General features: G+C 40.3%; 1 protein-coding gene across 1 annotated transcript in view; it reads left to right on the top strand.

Moving 5' to 3' along the window:
* The window catches only part of Pcif1 (Phosphorylated CTD-interacting factor 1), an 80,621-nt gene that overhangs the window by 7,874 nt on the left and 50,893 nt on the right, over positions 1–21,854 (top strand). Inside the window, exons 3-7 of the mRNA XM_071663724.1 lie at positions 3,930–4,211; positions 7,259–7,495; positions 9,085–9,191; positions 15,127–15,300; positions 21,594–21,748. Of these exons, the coding sequence (XP_071519825.1) occupies positions 3,945–4,211; positions 7,259–7,495; positions 9,085–9,191; positions 15,127–15,300; positions 21,594–21,748 (940 nt within the window). The 5' untranslated portion in view covers positions 3,930–3,944. The remainder of the gene's footprint in view (positions 1–3,929; positions 4,212–7,258; positions 7,496–9,084; positions 9,192–15,126; positions 15,301–21,593; positions 21,749–21,854) is intronic.

The following is a 21,854-nucleotide window of genomic DNA, read 5'->3' as shown; positions in this document are numbered from 1 at the left end:
TGTGCATGCATATGTATGTATACATTGAAATGTATAGGTATGTATATGTGCGTGTGTGGGCATTTATGTATATACATGTGTATGTGGGTGAGTTGGGCCATTCTTTCGTCTGTTTCCTTGCGCTACCTCGCTGACACAGGAGACTAAGTATAATAAAATAGAATATATATGAATATCCCTGGGGATAGGGGAGAAAGAATACTTCCCATGTATTCCCTGCGTGTTGTAGAAGGCGACTAAAAGGGAGGGAGCGGGGGGCTGGAAATCCTCCCCTCTTTTTTTTTTTTTTTTTTTTCTTTTTTTAATTTTCCAAAAGAAGGAACAGAGAAGGGGGCCAGGTGAGGATATTCCCTCAGAGGCCCAGTCCTCTGTTCTTAACGCTACCTTGCTAACGCGGGAAATGGCGAATAGTGTGAAAATAAAAATATATATATATATAAATATGTACATTTTTCTTCTGTTACACTTAACTGCTGTTTTCTGCATCAGCGAGGTAGCGTCAGGAAACAGATGAATGGCCCATCTACTCATATAAACATATATGTACATAGACACCCATACACGCACATATGCATATCAGCATATACACATATACACCGAAACCACAGCTCCCTATCCACGTCCAGGCCTTACAGACCTTTTCATGGTTTACCCCAGACATTTCACATGCCCTGCACTGTACATCAGCTTATTATGCCTCTTATAAAAGAGTATTATAGAATGTATTCCCATCAACTTATGCCTCATATAAAAGAGTATTATAGAATGTATTCCCAAGTTAGATTCTTAGGAATATACATACACAGACATATACATATATACACATGTACATATTCATACTTGCTTGCCTTCATCCATTCCTGGCACTACCCTGCCCCACAGGAAACAGCATTGCTACCCCCTGCTTCAGTGAGGTAGTGCCAGGAAAATGGACAAAAATGGCCACCTTCATTCATACTTGGTCCCTAGCTGTCATGTGTAATGCACCAAAACCGCAGCTCCCTATCCACATCCAGGCCCCACAGACCATTCCATGGCTTACCCCAGGTATTTCACATGCCCTGTACTGTACATCAACTTATTATGCCTCATATATCAAGAGTATTATAGAATGTATTCTCAAGTTAGATTCTTAGGAATGTATTTATTTATTTGTTTATTTATCATACCTTGTTGCTGTCTCCCGTGTTAGCGAGGTAGCGCAAGGAAACAGATGAAAGAATGACCCAACGCACCCATATACACATGTATATACAGACATGTCCACACACACACACATATACATCTCAACGTATACGTATATATACACACACAGACATATACATATATATATATACATGTACATAATTCATACTGTCTGCCCTTTTTCATTCCCGTCGCCACCCCGCCACACATGAAATGACAACCCTCTCCCCCCACATGTGTGTGAGGTAGCGCTAGGAAAAGACAACAAAGGCCTCATTTGTTCACAGTCAGTCTCTAGCTGTCATGTATAATGCACCGAAACACAGCTCCCTTTCCACATCCAGGCCCCACAAAACTTTCCATGGTTTACACCAGACTCTTTACATGCCCTGGATCAATCCATTGACAGCACGTCGACCATGGTATACCACATTGTTCCAATTTACTCTATTCCTTGCACACCTTTCACCCTCCTGCATGTTCAGGCCCTGATCACTCAAACTCTTTTTCACTCCATCTTTCCACCTCCAATTTGGTCTCCCACTGCTCCTTGTTCCCTCCACCTCTGTCACATATATCCTCTTTGTCAATCTTTCCTCACTCATTCCCTCCATGTGACCAAACCATTTCAAAACACCCATTTCTGCTCTTTCAACCACACTCTTTTTATTACCACACATCTTTCTTACCCTTTCATTACTTACTCGATCAAACCACCTCACAGCACATATTGTCCTCAAACATCTCATTTCCAGCACATCCACCCTCCTCCACACAACTCTATCTATAGCCCACACCTCGCAACCATATAACATTGTTGGAACCACTATTCCTTCAAACATACCCATTTTTGCCTCCAAGATAACGTTCTCAACTTCCACACATTTTTCAACGCTTCCATGGTTCCATCTGCTGCCAAATTCACTCCCAGATATCTAAAACACTTCACTTCCTCCAGTTTTTCTCCATTCAAACTTACCTCCCAATTGACTTGTCCCTCAACCCTACTGTACCTAATAACCTTGCTCTTATTCACATTTACTCTCAGCTTTCTTCTTTCACACACTTTACCAAACTCTGTCACCAGCTTCGGCAGTTTCTCTCCCGAATCAGCCACCAGCGCTGTATCATCAGCAAACTACTGACTCACTTCCCAAGCTCTCTCATCCACAACAAACTGCATGCTTGCCCCTCTTACCAAAACTCTTGCATTCACCTCCCTAACAGCCCCATCTATAAACAAATTAAACAACCATGGAGACATCATGCCCCCCTGCCGCAAACCAACATTCACTGAGAACCAATCACTTTCCTCTCTTCCTACATGTACACATGCCTTACATCCTCAATAAAAACTTTTCACTGCTTCTAACAACTTGCCTCCCACACCATATATTCTTAATACCTTCCACAGAGCATTTCTATCATCTCTATCATATGCCTTCTCCAGATCCATAAATGCTACATACATATCCATTTGCTTTTCTAAGTATTTCTCACATACATTCTTTAAAGCAAACACCTGATCCACACATCCTCTACCACTTCTGAAACCACACTGCTCTTCCCCAATCTGATGCTCTGTACATGCCTTCACCCTCTCAATCAAAATCCTCCCATATAATTTCCCAGGAATACTCAACAAACTTATACCTCTGTAATTTGAGCACTCACTTTTATTCCCTTCGCCTTTGTACATTGGCACTGTGCAAGCATTTCGTCAATCCTCAGGCACCTCATCTTGAGTCATACATACATTAAATAACCTTACCAACCAGTCAACAATACAGTCACCCCCGTTTTTAATAAATTCCACTGCAATGCCATCCAAACCTGCTGCCTTGCTGGCTTTCATCTTTAAAGCTTTTACTACCTCTTCTTTGTTTACCAAATCATTCTCCCTAACCCTCTCACTTTGCACACCACCTCGACCAAAACACCCTATATCTGCCACTCTTATCATCAAACACATTCAACAAACCTTCAGAATACTCACTCCATCTCCTTCTCACATCACCACTTTTTGTTATTACCTCCCAATAGCCCCCATCACTGATGTTCCCATTTGTTCCCTTGTTTTATACTTTTTATTTACCTCCTTCCAAAACATCTTTTTACTCTCCCTAAAATTTAATGATACTCTCTCACCCCAACTCTCATTTGCCCTCTTTTTCACCTCTTGCACCTTTCTCTTGACCTCCTGCCTCTTTCTTTTATACATCTCCCAGTCATTTGCATTATTTCCGTGCAAAAATCGTCCAAAGGCCTCTATCTTCTCTTTCACTAATAATCTTACTTCTTCATGCTACCACTCACTACCCTTTCTAATCTGCCCACCTCCCATGCTTCTCATGCCACAAGCATCTTTTCGCAAGCCATCTCTACTTCCCTAAATATAGCCCATTCCTTAGGAATGTAATAAGCCTTTATACATAGGGATTTGCGAGAAAAATGAATTTGCCTAAAGTTGCTTTGTTTAGAGTTGCGTTTTCCATGGATACAAAACTGGTGTTAACCAGTGATCTTAATTAATAATATTGATTTCTCTGCTGCCAAGCACATTTTATAATTTTCAGTTCTGGGATTATCTTGAACTGTTTTAGCTATTTTAGAAGGGAGAATCAAACTTTCATAAGTGACGTAAGGTATGGTTGACTAGAGAATAATGTCCTTTAATGAAAGAGTGGGTAAGAAAGTTTGCAGTTGCAATTCTTATGAATATGTTTATATCTTCTGTTGCATAGAGTGGCATATAAGTCATGGCGTCGTCTTGGGAGAGCTTCATCGCAGCCTCTACCTCGGGTGCTCCAGCTCACACCAGTGTTGCTGCCACTCCCAGTGCTGCTGCAACACCTGCTGGAGTACCTGCAACACTCCCCGCAGCCCCTCCACCCCAGCAAAGCTACTCTCCATCAGACAGTCCACACCAGACACCCCAGCCCTCTGTTCCACACTACCAGTATCATCAGCAACCTCACCCTAGTCAGCCCCCTTATCAGGGTATCAGGGTCACGATACCCCCACAGGTCAGTGGTGTTCATAGGTGAATGCATGTATACGGTTAAGATTGCTGTGCAGTACTTGCCACTCAATACTCATTAGTATTCATGTGAATACTTGTATGTTTCAGGGAACAATTGTGTGTTTGTATATCAGTGCTGCTGCATTTTCATTAAACACTTGCATTTTTCAATTAACACAGCTCTATTTCTTATTGAACACTGTTGCATATATCTCTTATATTTTTATGTGTCTAGTTACTTATCTTTTTTAGCGGGGAAATATCAGGAAAAAGTGAATAACAACCTCACTTGCACACATCTTGTCTATAGCTATAATGCTTGCTTTAGTGAAGCCAAAGCCTACCATCCACAGACAAGTCCCACATACTTAATACTGTTTTATAGTCTAATTAAATCCTAATGTATATTAATTTTTTTTAGTGTGTTTATCACTGAACACTGGTCTTTTTATGTTTTTAAATAATGGTGCATTTGTTTTTAGTACAACATAAGGAAAAATGTCATGTAAAACAACTGTTTCATTTAACATTCCCTGTTTGTCTCAAAACATTGTATATTTTCATCCAAATGTTGCAGCACTTTTTGTGTAATATTTCTGTACAGTTTTTGCATGCTAACAGATGCATATGTACCTAAGGGGCATGCTAAAGAGCTGCTGTTTTTCTTGGCTTTGATTATTTAAGTGGAAAATGATGTTATTGTTTGTTGTTTGTGGGATTTTTCAGTTGGCAACCTTTTGCAACTTTGTATATATTTTCATGAGTGATTTTTCCTTGAGGCCGAGCCAACCTTGGTGGTGTGGCTCAGAGTAGCCACTATGGTTCTGCCCTCCATGTTAAAGTTATTATTTTTTTTGTATGGCAGTGAGCATTTGCATGTCACATATTATAGACATATTATTTTACATATTACATATTATAGTATATATTATTTGTTATATATTTCATAGATTTGTATTGGTGATGTTGGTATGAGATTTATTATTAACTGTAAATAGTATTGCACAACAAATATCCTTTAACAAATACATGAAAGAAACAGCTTCACAAATTGATAAAATCGTTAATATATATGTTATGGCAGTTGTAAATACCCCAGTATAATCACTTTATAATGTAAAGCTGTTATAATAATTGCATTTTCGTGTATACAGCATTATAGGGCAGTTATTTATCAACAAAAGCATGTAAAGAAAAAATGTAAGGCCAAAAAAAATGTACTGGTTGTAAACTGTGAAGTTTTTGTAATATTTAGAACTTGGTGTAAACAACGTTAGGGAGCAATCGTTTATGAGCAAAAATATATGAAAAAAACAATTTAAAACCAAAGCAGCGTCAAAAATTTTTGAATTTCATGAATATATGCAGGTAGTGATTGCTTCAGTATATTCACTTTGTGATAGCAAAGTTGTTATAAAATTTTCCATATGGTAAAAATGCATGTAAAAAAGTGTAAGACAAAAAAGTCACAAATTGATTAATATTGTTAGCATCTATGCTTTGATGGAAGCAATAACCTCAGTATATAGTGAAAGTTGCTCTAACATTCATTATTTGAGGTACACTATATTATAGAGCAGTATGAACAAAAGAATGTAAAAAAAAAGTATAAGACCAAAAATAGCATCGCAAATTTATTATTTTTGTAAATATGTACATGCTAACGGAGGTAATGGGAAGTGAAAGTTATTGATGGATGATGCGTTTTCTTTTCTTTTCTTTCAAACTATTCGCCATTTCCCGTGTTAGCGAGGTAGCTTTAAGAACAGAGGACTGGGCCTTTGAGGGAATATCCTCACCTGGCCCCCTTCTCTGTTCCTTCTTTTGGAAAATTAGAAAAAAAAAACGAGAGTGGAGGATTTCCAGCCCCACGCTCCCTCCCCTTTTAGTCGCCTTCTATGACACGCAGGGAATACGTGGGAAGTATTCTTTCTCCCCTATCCCCAGGGATACCCTTTATTTCGATGTATCTCATTTATTATACGTTTTTATTTATTTATTTTTTCATTCAGTGCTCCCATAATCACTGTATACATTTTTTTCCAAAAATTGAAAAATAGGTTGACACAGTAGATTGGAAATCCAGCTTTTGTGAATGGGTTAAGTATGCCGAGGCATGGCTTTAGAATTGAAAGTTACTAAGAACAGTGCAGTCAGTTGAGACAGAATGCTTAAAGACTGGGATGTGACATTCAAAGAATGGTTAGAATTGAAAATGGAAATGTTTATGGGATACTTGTATCTGGGAAAGGAGTAAAGAGAATTCAGCCTGCTGTGGTAGTAATGCCGTTGGATATGGGGAGACTGATAGGAAAATGCACATGAATGAGACTAATGGTTAAAGGTTGGGAGAAGAACCAGAGATAAAATGGAAGGAGAGAGTGAGTAATTCCATATCCTAAATGGGAATATATCTGGAATGAGATATGGCAAGAACAGGGTAGTTTGAGGAAATTCTGAATGAGCAACTTTGTGTATAGTATTAAGGGGTTCTTACCTATGGAACAAGTGACAACATTCAAAAATGCTTCTTGAAAGTATGATTTTCTGAAGGTGAGTTCTCTTATCCCAGTGTCCATCTTGGGCTGATCATTTTACTCACACTGAAAGTGTTTATTTACAAATGTGAACTGACTCTTAGGTATGAAGAGCCTTTCTCTCATATCTGAGGATGTAAATATAATGATGGAGGGCAGCAGCAACTTGAAAGATATTGATGTATCTGAGTAGGAGTTACCTGTTTTCAGTGCATATGCCATGTATGTAATGGCACACCCCTTTAAACAAAGCAAAAGTTTCAGATTAGCAATTCTCTTGACAGAGTTAGATTACTCTAGTATTATTCAAAACTATAGTGATATGAAGATGTATATTGAGGTTTCTTTGTATCTGAATGTTTATAAGTTATCTTCTGTACAGTAAGGGGTATAAAGAAGAAAGTTATTTTGTTATTGGCTTAACTTTTGACACATCAAAAACTAAAGGAGCCCTCTTCCAAATTTATTTTTAAGCTGACCATTATTTGATAAATGTATTTTGTAAATCTGACAGGGAGGCATTGCAAGTAGTGGACCTACTACTCCAACACCTCAGACTCCAGTAAGTGGTCCCCAGCCCAGTAGTGCTCCTGTACTTGAGACAGATTTGCCCCATGAAATGCTGGTGGCTGGCTGGCGCAAATTTTGGAGTAAACGTGAGCAGAGAGTTTACTTTTGGAATAGAACGACTGGAGAGTCACTCTGGGACATGCCCCTGGGACATGCTGCACACACATCTCAGCCTCCAGGAGTAAGTGATGAGTTATTTTCTTGTGGGTCCATACTCATGCTCTTAGATTTTTTATAACTTGTTGATTTATAAGACTTATTTCTCCCAGTTCTGTTGCACATGTTTAGAATTTAGGTAGAGGAACTTAATATAAACTTCAGTACTGTATAGAGGTACAAGTTTGTTAACTGAAGCTGGTAAGAGAATAGTGATTGAGAGGATGGTGGCAGGTAGAGTTTCAGATTGGGGATGCAGTTTCAAGAGTGGTAGAGGATGTGTGGATCAGGTATTTGCTTCAAAGAATGTGTATGATAAATATATGTGAGACACAAAAGGAACTGTGTGCGGTGTTTATGGCTTAGGAGGAAGTGTATGACAGGGTTGATAAAGATGCTCTGTGGAAGGTGTTCCAGATATGTAGTTTAGGAGGAAAGTTGCTAGATGCAATGGAGAGTATTTATAAAGAGAGTGAGGATTGCTGTTTTGGATGGGGTGATGAGGGAGGTGAATGCAAGGGTTTTGGAGATAGAAGGTATGCAGTCTGTTGCAGGTCGGGCCTGGGAAGTAACTCACTTGTTTGCTGATAACCCAGCTCTGATGGCAAAGTCAAGTGAGAAACCACAGAAGCTGGTGTCGGAATTTGAGAGAATGAGTAAAGAGAAGTTGAAGAGTAAATGCAAATGAAAAAGGTATTAGGTTTAGCAGTGAAGAGGGACAGATTATTTGGAGTGTGTCTAACTGGAGAGGACTTGGGGGAGGTAGAATGTTTTAGCTGAGAGTGGATATGACAGCAAATGGAATCATGGAGGCAGAAGTGAGCCATAGGATGGGTGAGGGGGCAGAGCTTGGAAAGAGTCACTGTTTTTAAGGGCAAAGATGGGCATGTTTGATGGTATAAGTAGTCCCTTCAGTGCTATATGGATGTGAAACATGAGCCTTGGACAGTAATGTAATGAAGAGGGGAGATGTGTTGAAATAAAAATGTTTGGGGACTATATGTGGTGTAAGTATGGTTAATTGCATAAGAAATGATAGAGCAAGAGAATGATTTGGTATGAAAAGGAGTATATATGAGAGAGCTGAAGAGGATGAATGAGGAAAGGATGAAGGATGAGGAAAAACTACAAAAAATCAGCCACAAACCAACCTCATGCTTAAACATGAAAGTCATGAAAAACTAACACAATATCAATCCAGAAACAACTGGCCACTCACTCTTCACTCTCACTGATACAAACAGTGCAAATAAAACCTTAAAGAACTTTCCTACAACAGGCCCTGACAATTTATCAAACTCTCATATAAAATACCCTGGCCCATTTGCAATGTAAGCACTTACAGATATTTTGTACCACTCTTGGTTACACAAAATTCCCATCGGGAACCTTCTCAACATAATACCAATCCTAAAACCCTCCAAAGCACCCAGTACTCCATACTTTTTTCCTTGAGACATGTATTATCTGTTAACGAGACATGTCATAGGCAGGTATTAATTGGCCTATGCTTTGTTTGGATACTAAACATGGTTGAATAAATGATTAGCTTTCCCAGAGTAATGAAGATGAATATTAGAGTACTGAAGTATTTACTTTTTTCTCTCACAACAGCAACAGGTGCTGCCCCCACAGCAGCAGCAGTATGATCCTATAAGTGATCCACTTGGGATTCAGAATCCCACAAATGGCAGTGCCTCCAGTGCCAATAGTACACAAAGGTATGTAACTACATTGATCTAGTAATAAATTAGGTTCTCAGAAATACATATTCTTATCACCATGTATTATTTGAATAGCCTTTTATGGTCTTGGAAACTTGTGTTTATGGAAATTATTACACTTACCTCCATTTTAGTTTGTGTTGCAAGGACCAGAACCTGCTTATGTAATGGTAATTTTAAAAGAAAAAATATTAAACATTATTTTTTTTTTTTTTTTTTTTGCCGCTGTCTCCCGCGTTTGCGAGGTAGCGCAAGGAAACAGACGAAAGAAATGGCCCAACCCACCCCCATACACATGTATATACATACGTCCACACACGCAAATATACATACCTACACAGCTTTCCATGGTTTACCCCAGACGCTTCACATGCCTTGATTCAATCCACTGACAGCACGTCAACCCCGGTATACCACATCGCTCCAATTCACTCTATTCCTTGCCCTCCTTTCCCCCTCCTGCATGTTCAGGCCCCGATCACACAAAATCTTTTTCACTCCATCTTTCCACCTCCAATTTGGTCTCCCTCTTCTCCTCGTTCCCTCCACCTCCGACACATATATTCTCTTGGTCAATCTTTCCTCACTCATTCTCTCCATGTGCCCAAACCATTTCAAAACACCCTCTTCTGCTCTCTCAACCACGCTCTTTTTATTTCCACACAACTCTCTTACCCTTACGTTACTTACTCGATCAAACCACCTCACACCACACATTGTCCTCAAACATCTCATTTCCAGCACATCCATCCTCCTGCGCACAACTCTATCCATAGCCCACGCCTCGCAACCATACAACATTGTTGGAACCACTATTCCTTCAAACATACCCATTTTTGCTTTCCGAGATAATGTTCTCGACTTCCACACATTCTTCAAGGCTCCCAGAATTTTCGCCCCCTCCCCCACCCTATGATCCACTTCCACTTCCATGGTTCCATCTGCTGCCAGATCCACTCCCAGATATCTAAAACACTTCACTTCCTCCAGTTTTTCTCCATTCAAACTCACCTCCCAATTGACTTGACCCTCAACCCTACTGTACCTAATAACCTTGCTCTTATTCACATTTACTCTTAACTTTCTTCTTTCACACACTTTACCAAACTCAGTCACAAGCTTCTGCAGTTTCTCACATGAATCAGCCACCAGCGCTGTATCATCAGCGAACAACAACTGACTCACTTCCCAAGCTCTCTCATCCACAACAGACTTCATACTTGCCCCTCTTTCCAAAACTCTTGCATTCACCTCCCTAACAACTCCATCCATAAACAAATTAAACAACCATGGAGACATCACACGCCCCTGCCGCAAACCTACATTCACTGAGAACCAATCACTTTCCTCTCTTCCTACACGTACACATGCCTTACATCCTCGATAAAAACTTTTCACTGCTTCTAACAACTTTCCTCCCACACCATATATTCTTAATACCTTCCACAGAGCATCTCTGTCAACTCTATCATATGCCTTCTCCAGATCCATAAATGCTACATACAAATCCATTTGCTTTTCTAAGTATTTCTCACATACATTCTTCAAAGCAAACACCTGATCCACACATCCTCTACCACTTCTGAAACCACACTGCTCCTCCCCAATCTGATGCTCTGTACATGCCTTCACCCTCTCAATCAATATCCTCCCATATAATTTACCAGGAATACTCAACAAACTTATACCTCTGTAATTTGAGCACTCACTCTTATCCCCTTTGCCTTTGTACAATGGCACTATGCACGCATTCCGCCTATCCTCAGGCACCTCACCATGAGTCATACATACATTAAATAACCTTACCAGCCAGTCAACAATACAGTCACCCGCTTTTTTAATAAATTCCACTGCAATACCATCCAAACCTGCTGCCTTGCCGGCTTTCATCTTCTGCAAAGCTTTTACTACCTCTTCTCTGTTTACCAAATCATTTTCCCTAACCCTCTCACTTTGCACACCACCTCGACCAAAACACCCTATATCTGCCACTCTATCATCAAACACATTCAACAAACCTTCAAAATACTCACTCCATCTCCTTCTCACATCACCACTACTTGTTATCACCTCCCCATTTGCGCCCTTCACTGAAGTTCCCATTTGCTCCCTTGTCTTACGCACTCTATTTACCTCCTTCCAGAACATCTTCTTATTCTCCCTAAAATTTAATGATACTCTCTCACCCCAACTCTCATTTGCCCTTTTTTCACCTTCTCATTATATTGTACATAATTGTATTTTGCCACATCTGTAATGTTTCTTTTTCTTTCATACTTGTGTACTTTTCCCCATGTTAGTGAAGGAGCATTGGGAACAGATGAGGAAAAGCCTTCATTCGCTTCCGTCATTTCTGTAGCTGTCATGTGTAATGGACTAATACCACAACCCTCTATCCACAACCAGGCCCCACAAACCCTTCCATGGCTTCTTCAGTTGCTTCATATCCCTTGGTTCAGTCTTGACAGCACATTGCTTTAATTCACTCTTTTCCATGCATATCCTGGCCCAAGGCACTTAAAATCCCTTTCACCTCATCCTTCCATCTCCAATTTGTTATCCCCCATGTCTTTGTTCCTTCCACTTCTGACACCCTTATCCTCTTTGTCAACCTTTCCTCCCTCATTCTCTCCATATGTCTAAACCATTTCACCATGCCCTCTTTAACTTTCTCAGCCATGCTCTTCATATTACCATGACTCTTGCCTACCCTATCGTGTATTCACGTGATCACCCCTCTTCATAACGCATATTGTCCTGAATTATATGATTTCCAACTTATTCACCCTTATCTAAACATGCCTTACATCCTTATATCATTGGGATTTTTTTTTTTTTGTTGGAGGCTTCAGTCATGGACAAAAGTCCACATCAAGTCCAGGCCTTAATTGAAATACAGAAAGGGGTAATAAAAGGGGAAAAGAAGAGACAAGGGAAAGTATTTCCAAATTTTAGAGGAAGTGAAAACCTGTCTTTAAAATGTGCCAGATCATAGTTATTGGGAAAGACATGAGAAGGTTCCAAAGCTTTGAGGTTTAGGGAAAGAGTTATCAAAATGGCCCTCCCTTACGTTGCCATTGGCCATACAATAATCATGTGATGCAGCAGCTTACTGAGTATTGCATGGTCTAGCTAGTGGTGGGGGCAGACAAGTAGCCAGCTCTTGGGAGTAAAGACCAAAGTGATACCATTTGAAGAATGAAAGTGAACTAACATTGCAGCATAGGGTAAGCGGGTTAAGTTTTGAGGTTAGCTTGGGATAGTTTATAAGTCTGACTACTTGACTCGACTCTGTCAAGTAATGCCGGAGGGCTAGAACCCCCAACCCCCTTGATATGAGAGCAGTACTCCATGCAAGGACATATCAATCCTTTGTATAAACAGAGCAACTGTGTGGAAAAAGAGAAATTTTGACATCTAAACAGAACTCCCAGTTTCTTAGAGGCAGACTTAGCTATTTCTATAATGTGGGGTTTCCAAGAGAGAGTGGATGTTACAGCAATACCAAGCATGTTTATTGAGTTAAGAGGTGGAATTACAGAACCGTTAAAGGAGAAAGGAAAGTTGTGAGGAATTTTCCATAGAGAGGTGAGTAGAAACTTGATTTTGAAGGCATTAAGCTTAAACATATTTTGTCTACCCTACAGAAATATCCTGTTCAAGTCTGTTTATTGAGGAAGTTGTGTTGAGATGAGATGTAGATCAAGTGAGAGAAGAAGGAGCGGAATTGAAGTGTATGAAGGAAGACATTGTTGAGTCCTCAGTGTATGAGTGCATCTGATTATTTGTGGAAGATAAGAAATCATTGATAAAATGGAGAAAAAGTGTATGAAACAGAGGGACACTGGAGAAAGGGGAGAGGCTGATCCATCAACAACCACAGAGACAGATTGGCCAGAGAGGAAGGAAGATATAAGGGAGGAAGCCAAAAGAGGGAGCTTAGAGATTAGGCCATGATACCACACCCTGTCAAAAATTTGGTTATGTCATAGGCAGCTACATAGGATTTCCCAAAATCTTTCAAGAATGATGATCAGACATTAGTGAGATAGGAATGAATATCACCAGAGGATCTTGCTTTATGGAACCCATAGTGGTGATCAGAGAAGAGACTGTGAGATTCAAGAAGTCTGAGGATATGGGAGTTGATGAAAGATTGAGAGACTCTGGAAATGGTAGATGTCAAAAGCAGTAGGACAATAGTTACAGGGGTTAGAACAGTCATCCTCTTTAGGGATGGGATGTATCAGCACATGTTTCTGAACAGATGGAAAAGTTTTGGTTTTTAAACAAATGTAGCAGAAGAGCAGGTACAGGTGCAAGTTCAGAGGCTCATTCTTTCAGTACATGGGGATGGATGCCATCATACCTTCATATGTACCCATTTTTGCTCTAAGATAGTGACTCTTTTTCCACAAATTGTCAAATACTCCCAGAACTAATGCCACACACCCTGCAACTCACCTTTGCTTTCATGGTTACATTCATTGTCTTGTCTTCTCCTGAATATCTATAACACCCCACTTCCTCTAAAGTTTTCTCCATTCAAACTCACTCCACCTAACCAGAGTCCTCTAGCTCATCTATATCTCTGATGCCCATTCCCCTCAGGAACTCCCTTACGAGGATAGCCGCTGCAAAAGTCTCCATAAATGAACTCCAGTGCTGTTTTTTAGCCTTCAGTGCCTCACCCTTAACAGGCCACTGGCAGAGAGCAACTCTTGTGCAAAGTTTTCAGTTTTGGTGGTGTAAGTGAGAGAGGCATATAAGGACAGGGATAAGGGGAGAGTCTTTTTCTGAGGCCACGCCCTTTATGGGGATTCCCAGAGGGAATGGGCATCAGAAGTATATTTAGATAGATAGATACCACCATAGAAAGAGAAATGGCCTTAGTGAGTGTTGAATGAAAAGCTCTCACATATTTTTTGCTCTATTCCATGGTTCACCACTGCTCATTTTGTGACACTAATGGCTATTCAAAGTTGATGGTACAAAGACAACATCTGTTTTATGGATTTTTCATTGAGTGTACTGTTATTTTGTGGTAGCCTGGGACGTTTACCCACTGTTGACCAAACTAGCTAATGCAAGGGAGACATGTAAGGACGGGATAAGTGAAGACTTTTGCTGCGGCCACCTCCTTGATGTAAATGTTGAATGAAAGGTTATCAAATTTTTCACTTTATTCCATGGTTCACCAGTGCTCATTTTTTATAGTAATGTTTGGCATTGTGCGGTAGCCTGCAATGTTTACCTGCAATAAATCAAACTAGATCATGTGAGGAAGGCATGTAAGGACAGGGGTAAGTTGAGACTATTTTGCCTTGGCCAACCCCTTGATGGTAGGTCCTGAAGGGGACGGATGTTTGTTATACAGATAGATAGACAGGTAGATAGTCAGATACCTGCATATAAAGAGAAAGGGGCTTAGTGAATGTTGAATGAAAGGTTCTAACAAAGTTTCTACTTTACAGTCTATGGTTCATTAAGGCTTATTTTGTGATAGTAATAGTTATTCAAAGCAAGTGGTAACAGACAGCATCATTTTGTACGGATTTTCCATTGAATATTCTGGTATTGTGTAGTAGCCTGGGATGTTTACCCAGTCTTGACCAAACTAGATCATCTTACAGTTAGTTAATGTTTTTCTCTATTATTACAAAGGTTAGTACTACTGTAGCAGGCTCTTTATCACCCTGATGATGCTATCCCACTCACTAAAACAAAATTGCAGCTTTTATTCAGTTTTTACCTTTTACATAAATAGGCATTTAGATTTTAGTATTAACTAAAAAAGGTAATCTAGCTTGACTGAGTATCAGAATGATTTGATAATTCAGCAGTGAAAGATATATATAAAAACATAACTTTCTTTTATTTGTAAGTACAGGAGTATTCAGTATATGATTTACTTCTTGGTTTGTTTCTGCAGCAGTGGCAGCATAACTAACAACAGCACAACCAGTAGCAGCAGTAGTACTAGCAGTCTCCCAAGCAGCAGCAATACTCCCTTATCACCACCTGCTCCTCCAGTCATTTCAGGAGTCAAACGAAGGGCATCAGAAGAGGCATCAGGAGCTCCCATGGCGAAAAAGTTTGTTCTAGCGTAAGTATCGATGCCATATCCGTTTATGAATATGTTCATATTGCCACACTCTGTCACCACTCTCCCATACAGCTTACCAGGTATACTTAGTAAACTTATACTTCTATAATTTGAACATTCACTTTTGTTCCCTCTGCCCCTGTGGACTGGCACTAGACATGTATTCTGTCAATCCTCTTGCATCATACCATAATCCATACTTAAAATGAATATCCTAACTAACCAGTCAACAACAGTGTCACCCCCTTTCTTGAGAAATTCGACTGCAGTCCTATTCACTCCAACTGCTTTGTTACACTTCATATGAGAATTTCTATTCATTCTGTTTTCTAGCAATGATCTTTGAATTCCTTTAAGATTTTTTAGGATTCCATGTTGAATGCATGAGATATGTACCTTCAGGTGCAATATACCTACTTGTCTGGTTTTTGACAGCTTCATTTCTGTCCAATTGATAGGGATTAATTAAAGTATTTTTATTTGATTTTTTGTATCAGTCTGTAGATTTCTACTGACTTATCTGGGATATATTATTCTTGAAAAAGTTGGTCCATATTGATTATGTATGTAAGAGAAGAATGATGAAAGTGAATTCAGTTAAAGCAAAGAATATAGTTTTTGAAGATGTTGGATTTCATGTTATTAAATGAATTTGTCCAGTGAAAAACAGAAGCTTTAGATGAGATTAGGTATTTAGGAGTACAGTCGTAGAAGGCGATTAAAGGGGACGGGAGCGAGGGGCTAGAAACCCTCCCCTCCTCGTATTTTAACTCTCTAAAAGGGGAAACAGAAGAAGGAGTCATGCGGGGAGTGCTCATCCTCCTCGAAGGCTCAGATTGGGGTGTCTAAATGTGTGTAGAAGAAATTTAGATGTAGGGAGGGCAAAACATGTGCATGAAGATCTTGTTCCAGTTTGATGTAAAATGTAACAAGGGCAAGACGTTTGCATGAAGGTGACCTTGTTGCATCTTTCATGTACAGATGTGAAACCCAAGTTTATAAGTCAGGGCAGGTTAAAATAAGTCAGGGCAGGTTAAAAATAAGTCAGGGCAGGTTAGAAATATACAAGCATTAGAGATGGATAATTTGCTGAGTATAGTTGGGTTTGGCAGGAAAGGTAAAGAATGAAGATGTGAGAAGAATATACAGTATATATATATATTTATCATTGTCGCTGTCTCATGCGTTAGCAAGGTAGCGCAAGGAAACAGACGAAAGAATGGCCCAACCCACCCACATACACATGTATATACATAAACGCCCACATTTATAATGCATCGAAACCACAGCTCCCTTTCCACATCCGGCCCCACACAACTTTCCATGGTTTACCCCAGACACTTCACATGCTGTGGTTCAATCCATTGACAGCATTTCGACCCCAGTATACCACATTGTTCCAATTCACTCTATTCCTTGCACGCCTTTCACCCTGCTGTATGTTCAGGCCCCAATCACTCAAAATCTTTTTCACGCCATCCTTCCACCTGCAATTTGGTCTCCCACTTCTCCTTGTTCCCTCGACCTCTGACACATATATCCTCTTTGTCAATCTTTCCTCACTCATTCTCTCCATGTGACCAAACCATTTCAATACACCCTATTCTGCTCTCTCAACCACACTCTTTTTATTACCATACATCTCTCTTACCCTTTCATTACTTACTTGATCAAACCACCTCACACCACATATTGTCCTCAAACATCTCATTTCCAACATATCCACCCTCCTCCGCACACCTATATCTATAGCCCACGCCTCGCAACCATATAACATTGTTGAAACCACTATTCCTTCAAACATAGCCATTTTTGCTTTCCGAGATAATGTTCTTGCCTTCCACACATTCTTCAACGCTTCCAGAACCTTCGCCCCCCTCCCCCACCCTATGACTCACTTCTACTTCCATGGTTCCATCCGCTGCCAAATCCATTCCCAGATATCTAAAACACTTCACTTTCTCCAGTTTTTCTCCATTCAAACTCACCTCCCAGTTGACTTGTCCCTCAACCATACTGTACCTAATAACCTTGCTCTTATTTGCATTTACTCACAAATTTCTTCTTTCACACTTTTTACCAGACTCAGTCACCAGCTTCTGCAGTTTCTCACCCAAATCAGCCACCAGCACTGTATCATCAGCAAACAACAACTGACTCACTTCCCAAGCCCTCTCATCCACAACAGACTGCATACTTGCCCCTCTCTCCAAAACTCTTGCATTCACCTCCCTAACGACCGGATCCATAAACAAATTGAACAACCATAGAGACATCACACACCCCTGCCACAAACCAACATTCACTGAGAACCAATCACTTTCCTTTCTTCCTACTCGTGCACATGCCTTACATCCCCGATAAAAACTTTTCACTGCTTCTAGCAACTTGCCCCCCACACCATATACTCTTAATACCTTCCACAGAGCATCTCTATCAACTCTATCATATGTCTTCTCCAGATCCATAAATGCTACATACAAATCCATGTTTTCTAAATATTTCTCACATACATTCTTCAAAGCAAACACCTGATCCACACATCCTTTACCACTTCTGAAACCACACTGCTGTTCCCCAATCTGACGCTCTGTACATGCCTTCACCCTCTCAGTCAATACCCTCCCATATAATTTCCCTGGAGTACTCAGCAAACTTTTTTTTTTTTTTTTTTTTTTTTTTTTGCTTTGTCGCTGTCTCCCGCGTTTGCGAGGTAGCGCAAGGAAACAGACGAAAGAAATGGCCCAACCCACCCCCATACACATGTATATACATACGTCCACACACGCAAATATACATACCTACACAGCTTTCCATGGTTTACCCCAGACGCTTCACATGCCTTGATTCAATCCACTGACAGCACGTCAACCCCGGTATACCACATCGCTCCAATTCACTCTATTCCTTGCCCTCCTTTCACCCTCCTGCATGTTCAGGCCCCGATCACACAAAATCTTTTTCACTCCATCTTTCCACCTCCAATTTGGTCTCCCTCTTCTCCTCGTTCCCTCCACCTCCGACACATATATTCTCTTGGTCAATCTTTCCTCACTCATTCTCTCCATGTGCCCTGAACCATTTCAAAACACCCTCTTCTGCTCTCTCAACCACGCTCTTTTTATTTCCACACATTTCTCTTACCCTTACGTTACTTACTTGATCAAACCACCTCACACCACACATTGTCCTCAAACATCTCATTTTCAGCACATCCATCCTCCTGCGCAAAACTCTATCCATAGCCCACGCCTCGCAACCATACAACATTGTTGGAACCACTATTCCTTCAAACATACCCATTTTTGCTTTCCGAGATAATGTTCTCGACTTCCACACATTCTTCAAGGCTCCCAGAATTTTCGCCCCCTCCCCCACCCTATGATCCACTTCCGCTTCCATGGTTCCATCCGCTGCCAGATCCACTCCCAGATATCTAAAACACTTCACTTCCTCCAGTTTTTCTCCATTCAAACTCACCTCCCAATTGACTTGACCCTCAACCCTACTGTACCTAATAACCTTGCTCTTATTCACATTTACTCTTAACTTTCTTCTTTCACACACTTTACCAAACTCAGTCACCAGCTTCTGCAGTTTCTCACATGAATCAGCCACCAGCGCTGTATCATCAGCGAACGACAACTGACTCACTTCCCAAGCTCTCTCATCCCCAACAGACTTCATACTTGCCCCTCTTTCCAAAACTCTTGCATTCACCTCCCTAACAACCCCATCCATAAACAAATTAAACAACCATGGAGACATCACACACCCCTGCCGCAAACCTACATTCACTGAGAACCAATCACTTTCCTCTCTTCCTACACGTACACATGCCTTACATCCTCGATAAAAACTTTTCACTGCTTCTAACAACTTGCCTCCCACACCATATATTCTTAATACCTTCCACAGAGCATCTCTATCAACTCTATCATATGCCTTCTCCAGATCCATAAATGCTACATACAAATCCATTTGCTTTTCTAAGTATTTCTCACATACATTCTTCAAAGCAAACACCTGATCCACACATCCTCTACCTCAGCAAACTTATACCTCTGTAATTTGAACACTCACCTTTATCCCCTTTGCCTTTGTACAATGGCACTATGCATGCATTCCGCCAATCCTCAGGCACTTCACCATGAAGTATACATACATTAAATATCCTTGCCAACCAGTCAACAACACAGTCATGCCCTTTTTTAATAAATTCCACTGCAGTACCATCCAAACCCGCTGCCTTGCCGGCTTTCATCTTCCACAAAGCTTTCACTACCTCTTCTCTGTTTACCAAATCATTCTCCCTAACCCTCTCACTTTGCACACCACCTCAACCAAAACACCCTATATCTGCCACTCTATCATCTAACACATTCAACAAACATTCAAAATACTCACTCCTCCTCACATCACCACTACTTGTTATTACCTCCCCATTAGCCCCCTCCACCAATGTTCCCATTTGTTCTCTTGTCTTATGCACTTTACCTCCTTCCAAAACATCTTTTTATTCTCTAAAATTTAATGATACCCTCTCACCCCAACTCTCATTTGCCCTCTTTTTCACCTCTTCCACCTTTATCTTGACCTCCTGCCTCTTTCTTTTATACATCTCCCAGTCATTTGCACTATTTCCATGCAAAAATCATCCAAATGCCTCTCTCTTCTCTTTCACTAATAATCTTACTTCTTCATCCCACCACTCACTACCCTTTCTAATCTGCCTACCTCCCATGCTTTTCATGCCACAAGCCTCTTTTGCGCAAGCCATCACTGCTTCCCTAAATACATCCCATTCCTCCCCCACACCCCTTACGTTCTTCGCTCTCACCTTTTTCCATTCTGCACTCTGTCTCTCCTACTTCCTCACACAAGGCTCCTTCCCAAGCTCACTTACTTTCACCACTCTCTTCACCCCCAACATTCTCTTTTCTTTTCTGAAAACCTCTACAAATCTTCACCTTCGCTTCCACAAGATAATGATCAGACATCCCTCAAGTTGCACCTCTCAGCACATTAACATCCAAAAGTCTCTCTTTCACGCGCCTATCAATTAACACGTAATCTAATAATGCTCTCTGGCCATCTCTCTTACTTACATACATATACTTATGTCTATCTCTCTTTTTAAACCAGGTATTCCCAATCACCAGTCCTTTTTCATCACACAAATCTACAAGCTCTTCACCATTTCCATTTACAACACTGAACACCCCATGTACACCAATTATTCCCTCAACTGCCACATTACTCACTTTGCACTCAATTTACTCATCACTATAACCTGGTCTCATGTGTCAAAACTGCTAACACACTCACTCAGCTGCTTCCAAAACACTTGCCTCTCATGATCTTTCTTCACCTCTCATGATCTTTCTTTTCATGCCCAGGTGCATAGGCCCCAATAGTCACCCATCTCTCTCCATCCACTTTCAATTTTACCCATATCACTCTAGAGTTTACTTTCTTACACTCTATCACATACTCCAACAACTCCTGTTTCAGGAGTAGTGCTACTCCTTCCTTTGCTCTTGTCCTCTCACCAATGCATGTGAAGCATCTGGGGTAAACCATGGAAAGTTTTGTAGGGCCTGGATGTGGAAAGGGATCTGTGTTTGCGGTGCATTATACATGACAGCTAGAGACTGAGTGTGAATGAATGGGGCCTTTTTTGTCTTTTCCTAGTGCTACCTTGTGCACATGCGGGGGGAAGAGGTTGTCATTTCATGTGTGGCGGGGTGGCAATGGGAATGAATAAAGGCAGCAAGGATGAATTATGTACATGTGTATATGTGTATATGTCTGTGTATGTATATATATATATGTATACGTTGAAATGTATAGGTATTTATATATGTGTGGGTGGACGTGTATGTATATACATGTGTATGTGGGTGGGTTGGGCCATCCTTTTGTCTGTTTCCTTGCACTACCTCGCTAATGCAGGAGACAGCAACAAAGTATAGTAATATAAATAAAATATATATGTAAATTTTTGCTCTAGATTAGTAAGGGCTAAGAGAAATCTTGATATGTACTTTAAAAGAGTTAATATTTTCATATCAATATTGTGCTTTGTAAAGTCCTCAGGGGCCAAGAGCAATAGAAGTTTTTATACAGATTTTAGCATACTGAATGTTTATTTATTTATTTCTATCATAACAGGCTTACAGTATGATTATTTATTTATTGTATAATCACATGACAGAATAAAACAAAACTTTGTCAGTGTAATTTGAGACATTTAACTAAATGATCATACAACAAGGTTGTATTATTCACAGAGGACCTTGGGACTTGGAGATTCCCACCAATGTGATCATGTTTGAGCGTCCACCCATCACACTACCACAGCCACACCCTAGTGTAGAGGTATTACGGGGACAGCTTGTTGCAAAGTTGCGTCTCGGTTATCAAGAAATGTGCCAGGCAAGACAAGGTAAGAAGACATTATTTTGATTATTTAGATGTACTTTTTATAATAATAATAGTTGGTGCTGTTATGCAGTGGGTGCTTACTCTATCTTAAATAATGGATATGCTGC

This window comes from Panulirus ornatus, chromosome 7 (assembly GCF_036320965.1).
Source record: "Panulirus ornatus isolate Po-2019 chromosome 7, ASM3632096v1, whole genome shotgun sequence".
Classification (NCBI taxonomy): Eukaryota; Metazoa; Arthropoda; class Malacostraca; order Decapoda; family Palinuridae; genus Panulirus; species Panulirus ornatus.
This window is presented reverse-complemented; position numbering and strand designations above follow the sequence as displayed.